General features: G+C 32.2%; 1 protein-coding gene across 1 annotated transcript; it reads left to right on the top strand.

The window, feature by feature from the left end:
• The first annotated feature begins 3226 nt into the window (after positions 1 to 3226).
• LOC132313845 (uncharacterized mitochondrial protein AtMg00810-like) lies at positions 3227 to 6864 on the top strand. The gene is made up of 5 exons (XM_059812789.1): positions 3227 to 3280; positions 4148 to 4290; positions 5701 to 5864; positions 6362 to 6633; positions 6724 to 6864. Exons 1-5 carry the CDS (start codon positions 3227 to 3229, stop codon positions 6862 to 6864), a joined length of 774 nt encoding a protein of 257 aa, XP_059668772.1.
• Positions 6865 to 7308: the final 444 nt, after the last annotated feature.

The raw sequence follows: 7308 nt of genomic DNA, 5'->3' as shown, positions 1-7308 counted from the left end.
AGAATGGTCCTCTGATTCGATCTCCTTGTTTTTGGTTGGTTGGATCCAAGGGCTGCACGAGCTTGTTCTTGAATCACTGTGCAATTTGATGAAGAACGGCACGTTGTTGGATGTGCTTGATGTTCTTCGCTTTTGGGTTTCGATTCTGAATTTGTGTCTGAATTCTGAGTCTCTGGATTTCTGAGTCTCTGAACTTCTGAATTCTGAATTTGTGTCTGAATTTGTAGACTTCTGAATTCTGAATCCTCTCCCCTTTTTCTTCCTCCAAGCCTCTATTTATAGGCTTCTTGGATTAATAGGATGATGACACGTGTCATCTCCTGATAAGGAAAAAATTATAACTGGGCCGGGCCGGTTATATTGTGATAATTATCCTTAAAGATAATTATTCAAAATATATTTTATTAGGAATAATTATCGTTTCATTTAATTATCTGGGCTGGGCTAATTAAATAATTTAAGTGGACCAAGCCTGGTAAATTAAATAATTTATTTAAACATTAGGCCTATATTTAATGGGTCCATTCGTTAAAACCAAAACCCACTAAATTTTAGTGTCTACACTCACCCTTACAATTAGTATTTTTAGATAAATTACACTCAGACATACTTTCTCAGGTTTAAGTTAAAAACAGGTAATTATGATGACATTTTTTAAATAAAGAGGTCCTAAATTTGATAAATTAAACAATGACACTCTAAATTAAAGTAAAAAGTACTTTCTTGTCCTTTAAATTATAAATTGACTTATCTGAATTATGAACTTATACTTTCTCAAAGTATTTTAATTTTATTTGTTAAAATAATTATGAATAAGTTACTTTTCACAATTTACACTATATCAAATTAAATTATAGTTTATCAACAAAAAGCACATGTTCGCAAAATGAACAAATTATATTACTCTTCAAAGAGGAATAAACAATTGCATTGGTTTGGTGCAAAATTTATTAATTGATAAAATTTTTAATTTTATGTTTTATCAACCCCTCTAATTAGAAGTAAAAATTTTGACATTGAAAAGTGATAAATAAGATAATAACATTATTACAGCGTAACTCATTGTCCATTATATTCAATAATCATATAATCTTGAACTCAATTGTTATTTCTTCCTCACTTCATTTGTTGTGTGCATGTTGAGTTTGGAGAAAGTCCATGATATTCCGAATATTAACCAATTGATAGATATAAAAACTATCAATATGCCTAAAATACACGAAAATTTGAGATTTCTTTCTTCTTCTTCTTTTTTTTTAATTTATTTATTATGTCTACCAGGTGATAGTTAATTGTTACCCGCTAAAATTTGGTAGACTTTCACATTAGAAAATAAATGCAAGGGACCCCATTCCCATGTGGCTAGAATTTAGATCCACTAACTTTAGTCAAAGTCTTCCTCTTCCTCTTCCTCTTCCTCTTCCTCTTCCCACATCCTTATCATTGTCCTACATGACATCACAATTATTTATTTATTTTTTACTTATTAGAGGCCCATGGATGACACTGGATATGTACGAGTTAGGAAAATCTTAAACAAATTAATATTCAATAATCACCTAGTCTTATTTATACTCAATTAACATCTCTTCCTTTCTTGATTAAACGGATTATTGAGAAATCAAATCTTCAAAGAGTAAATAGAAGTGTGTCATATCTTGTTTAAGGTAATAGCAATAAATCACATCTAATAAATCAATATATATATATATATATATATATATATATGTATAAATAGAAGACATCCAATCTTGTAAGTGGTCGGGAATTGCTCAAGAATGAAAAAATCATGATCAGTAGACCATCTAATTAGGTGGGCCTAAGCCCACTACTACCTTAAGGGTGTGTTTGGATAGACAGAGAAGAAAAAAAAAAAAAATGACAGTATTAGTTATGAGAGAAAAAAAAAGAAAAGAATGAATAGTAATAATTTTTATTTGTGTTTGGATATATAGGGAAGAAAAGAAAAGAAATGATATTTATTCTTGTTTGGATAAGATAGAGGAGAGAAAAGAAAAGAAAAGATAGTAGACAAATTATTTTTTTACCCTTTCATAATCATGAGACTTGAATAAAATAATAAATCTGTATATTGATTTGTGGAGGCTAATTTTGGTATTATCAAAATACCACTTAAAATCACTATGCTTTCTCTCCCTATCTTCTCAAAATTAAAGAGAAAGCAAATAAGAGATAAAGAAGGATAGCTATCCCTCCCTATCCCTCCACTTAACTTACCCAAACACAAACTTAAACTATCCTCTCTTTTCTTTTCCCTCCCTATCCCTCCAAATCAACCCTACCAAACACACCCTAAGGAAATCATTATTGGTTTCACATCTTTCATGTTTATGGAGTGCAAAATAATTAATTAGATTTTTATTTTTTAGTACATAATTTATAAATAAAAATAGTATGAATAAAATAAACACCCTTTTATATTGGTTGATTATACTAGGATTTTAAAATTCTAAGTTATGAAGTTTCAAGAATAAGAACCAGACTTATAATTGATTGTAGGATTGTCCCTGCCGTGAATGTATTATATCATGAAGAGTATGAGAGAAAAGTTTTATCATCTATGATTATAAAATAATTCATGAAACAAAAAAAATAATAAGTTCAAAATTTGGAATGGATTAAGCTTATGGCCCTCTAATTTGAGCTTCTCTTTTTATTTTAAGTAAAAAATAATTAAAAAAACCTAAATATAATAAGATTCTTTAAGATTTATAAAGCTATTTAAAATTTATAAAAAAAAATCTGTTAGATCTTGCTTTATACTGGTAAAATATGGTAGGACTTCATTTCAAGTGCTTATCCCGCTTGTCTTTTTTTATTCATTCATGTTTTTTTTGGGAGAGTGCATTCCACTTTAAATGGCTATCCAGATTGGGACATAAGTATCTAATAATTAGGGAATAAATAAGTGAATAAAATAAGCTGTCACCTGTGGAGGACCTAGCTATATCACCACCAATCAATAAGCTGTGTATTTATCCAATTTATCCAATCATAGTATATGAGTTACCTAGCTAGCAAGTCCATCCAGGTGATGCTATCACTGCTCTTGGTAGTTGCAAAGAAGATGCCCATTGGTGCAAGCCAACCTCTATTATTATGAACTTTGTCACTTTTTTCATTGATGTTCTTACTTTAGAAAACAAAGAGATACAAAATGAGAGGTTGCCGGCCAATATACTGATTAAAGTAGCTTTTTCAAAACATGACTAATCGGCTGGAGGGACCACCAAGCTATATTCCCATCGACGAAAATTTGGTTCTTTCTTTTCTAAGCCATTACTCTAAGGAACTCTTTTATTGAGTTTATTTTTAGTGTAATTTTATCATATTTATTTCAATATTTACATAATTTGGTGAATTTAACCATTTTTATGGATTTCAAATTTTCAACACCATAAACTTCATTATTTTAAAAATTTTAAGTGATAATTTTTTTTTTATTTTTTTATTAAAAGTTTACTTTATTATTATTATTTTTTTTATAGACAAATAAAAATAAGTGAAATTTTACCATTGAAAGTGAAAAAATTTCACACTAGACGTAAAAAAGAAAAACAAAAAAGAAAAAAAAAAAAGAAGTTGTTGAGAGAATTTCGTGGGTAAAAAGCACCAGGCAAAACACATTCTGCCGTTAGCTATTACGGATTACTATTATTATTATTATTATTATTTTGGTTCCAAAAGTGACTTTTGATTCTTTTTCATCTCACTTTCTGATCTAAATGGTCCAAAAAATGGAGCCCACCGTCATGGTACAATGTTGTTGGTGTGTAATTGGGTTTGGTTCAGACTAGACTCCCATTCAAGTTTCAACACAACTTTGATTAAACTTAATTATACAATCGAATTCAATTTGCACCTAAACTTTTTAAATTTTAATTAAATAAAATAAGTTTTTCTCATTTATTTCAAACTTATTCATCCTGGCTCTAAAAAAATCAGAATAACCGATAGTTCTTATTCTCCTATCGTAGGCAAAGGTTTGGTCAAAATTTCAAAAATTATTGATCTTAAGTCTGTCCTTCATGTCCCTAAGCTTGTTTGTAACATTTTATCAGTTAGTAAATTGTCCAAAAACTCTAATTGTCATGTTATCTTTTTTGAATCCTATTGTGAATTTCAGGACTATAGCTCAGGAAAGACGATTGGCAATGCTAAGGTGATAGATGGTCTCTACTATTTTGAAGATAATATTTCAAGTAATAAAAAGGCTCAAGGCCTGAGTAGTTTTCGTTCTATCCCTGTTAGAGAACAAATAATGCTATGGTATTTTAGACTAAGGCATCCTAGTTTCCCTTATCTTAAAAAATTATTTCCTACTTTGTTTAAAGGATTGGATTGTTCATCTTTTTATTGTGAGAATTGTTTTTTTATCGAAGAGTCATCATACTATGTATTCTCCCAAACCTTACCAAGCATTAAAACCATTTTATTTAATCCATAGTGATGTTTGGCGCACTTTTAGGATCACAACTCTTTCTAGGAAAAAAATGGTTTGTGACTTTTATTAATGATCATACTTGTTTGTGTTGGGTGTATTTAATCAATGAAAAATCTGAGGTTGAAAAAGTATTCAAGGATTTTTATATGATGATTGAAAATCAATTTCAAACAAAAATTGGCATTCTTCATACTGATAATGGCATCGAATACTTTAATGAAGTTTTAGAAAGTTTTTTTAAGAGAAAAATGATTTTTTCACCAATCCACTTGTGTTGACACACTCCAACAAAACGGAATTGTTGAAAGAAAGAATAAACATTTACTTGAAGTTTCTCGTGCCATCATATTTTTAATGAATGTTCCTAAGTATTTGTGGGGTGAAGCCGTTTTAACAGCATCATATTTGATTAACAGGATGCCTAGCTACTCGTGTTCTTAACTATATTACATCCCTTGAAAGCCTTAAAAAATTTTTTCCTGAAACTTGAATTTATTTTAACCCGCCTTTGAAAGTATTCGGGTGCACTGTCCTTATCAATTTACCTAGTAGAATTCTGTCTAAATTGGATCCTCGGGCTGAAAAATGTGTATTTGTTGGATATGCCCTGGATAAAAAGGGGTACAAATGTTTCAATCTGAATTTTTTTTTTTTTTTTTTTATCAGTATGGATGTCTTTTTCTAGAAAATCATCCTTATTTTTAGAAAACTTTTCTTCAAGGGGAGAAAGAGAGTGAAGAAAACTTTTGGGAGATTTCTACTAACATTCCCTTACCTAAAACTATTATTTCACACTCTATTACTCCGAACACTGATCTTTTTAAACAGGGAAATGATGTTTTAGAATCAAGAAACTCGGAGCCTCCTAGTCCTAATCTATCGAACCTTACTATATCTCCAACAGGAGGAGAAATCTTACCAACAATTCCAAAAAAACCGAATCCTGAGCTTCTGGTTTATAACAGGAAAAAGACTCATCAAAAGAGTAGAGAGCCTACTATTGTACCAGAGTAAAGCCAATCAGAGGTCCCGAGAAATGACTCCCTGAACACTCAAGGTACTCTAAATCCTTACTTGTCTACAGTTGTCCCTACTATTTCTAATCGTATAGAATCATCTAACCAAGTTCCTGTAGACCTTGATATCCCTATAGCTGTTAGAAAAGGAACTCGAACCTGTGCCCAACATCCCATTGCCAAATACTTGTCTTTTGATAAACTTTCCCATTAACATAGGGCATTTACTTCAAATATTTCTCACTTGTTTGTTCCAAGAAACATTCAGGAAGCACTAGATGATCCGAATTGGAGATCAGCAGTGTTAGAGGAGATTAATGCTCTTAAAAGGAGTGGAACGTGGGAGATAATTGACTTGCCCAAAGAAAAGAAAACTGTTGGGTGTAAATGGGTTTTCACTATTTAGTGTAAAGCTGATGGTAGTGTGGAAAGGTACAAGGCAAGACTTGTGGCGAAATGTTTTATGCAAACGTACGACATTGATTACCAAGAGACATTTGCCCTTGTAGCAAAAATAAATTATATCCGAGTCTTATTGTCGTTGGTAGTCAATTTTAACTGGCCATTATATCAGTTGGACATAAAAATAAAAAAAATTAAAATAAAAAAAGCTTTTTTAAATGGAGACTTGGAAGAAGAAGTGTTTATGAGCTTGCCACCTACGTTCAAAGGAAAACACAGTTAAAGCAAAGTTTATAAACTTAAAAAATCTCTGTATAGTTTGAAACAGTCTCCAAGAGCGTGGTTTGAATGCTTTGGAAAGGCTGTGAAGAGTCATAGGTATCATCAGATCAGGTAGACCATACCATGTTCTACAAACACGGTGAGGAAGGGAAAATTGCCATTTTAATTGTGTATGTGGATGATATAATTTTGACAGGTGATGACATTGAAGAGTTGACCAGACTGAAGAAGAAACTTACTGAAGATTTTGAAGTCAAAGATCTTGGAGCATTAAAATACTTCCTTGGAATGGAATTTGCCAGGTCAAGAGAAGGAATTTTCGTGAATCAACGAAAATATGTGCTTGATTTGCTTAATGAGACAGGACTACTCGGGTGTAAAGCTGCTGACACTCCAATTGAAGTCAACTTGAAGTTAGAAGCTGTCAAACCCGAGAGTGTGGTTGATCGTGAGAGATATCAGAGATTGGTGGGAAGACTAATTTACTTGTCTCACACACGCCTAGATATATCATTTGCAATCAGTATGGTGAGTCAGTTCATGTACTCTCGTGGATAGGAACACTTTGAGGCAGTGTACAGGATTCTGAGGTACTTAAAGGGCTCACTAGATGGAGGACGTATGTTTAAGAAACAAGGTCATTTGCAAGTGGAAGTGTACGCAGACGCTAATTGGGCAGGCAGTACAGTCGATAGATGATCTACCTCAGGATATTGCACCTTTGTTGGAGGAAACTTAGTCACATGGTGAAGCAAGAAATAAAATGTAGTAGCGAGGAGTAGTGTAGAAGCTGAGTTCAGAGCACTTGCCCATGGGATTTGCGAAGCTATGTGGTTAAAAAGACTCCTTGAAGATTTGAAGGTTACTATTTCTCCTCCCATAAGAGTCTACTGTGGCAACAATGTTGCCATTTCAATTGCTCATAATCTAGTCCTCCACGACAGAACCGAACATGTAGAAGTTGACAAACACTTTATTAAGGAAAAGCTTGACTATGGTATGATTTGCATTCCTTATGTCTCTACTACTGAACAAGTTGCAGACATCCTTACCAAAGGACTACACAAGAGACTGTTTGAAGTTTTAAGAAGCAAGCTAGCTATGGAAGACATCTACAAGCCAGCTTGAGGGGGAGTGTTGAAT

The sequence above is a fragment of the Cornus florida genome, unplaced genomic scaffold (assembly GCF_030987335.1).
Source record: "Cornus florida cultivar Cherokee Brave unplaced genomic scaffold, ASM3098733v1 CherokeeBrave_3.0.0_Hap2_Chr06, whole genome shotgun sequence".
Taxonomy (NCBI): Eukaryota; Viridiplantae; Streptophyta; class Magnoliopsida; order Cornales; family Cornaceae; genus Cornus; species Cornus florida.
Note: the sequence above shows the minus strand (reverse complement) of the source record. Positions and strands in the feature narration are given on the sequence as shown.

What these genes read in the sequence shown, in the direction of transcription:
- LOC132313845 (XM_059812789.1), top strand. Translation starts at nt 3,227, where the DNA reads ATGACTAATCGGCTGGAGGGACCACCAAGCTATATTCCCATCGACGAA. An exon ending in AGAAAAGAAAACTGTTGGGT is followed by an intron (nt 5,865 to 6,361) that starts GTAAATGGGTTT and finishes TAATTTTGACAG; the next exon opens with GTGATGACATTGAAGAGTTG. An exon ending in GTGAGAGATATCAGAGATTG is followed by an intron (nt 6,634 to 6,723) that starts GTGGGAAGACTA and finishes TCTCGTGGATAG; the next exon opens with GAACACTTTGAGGCAGTGTA.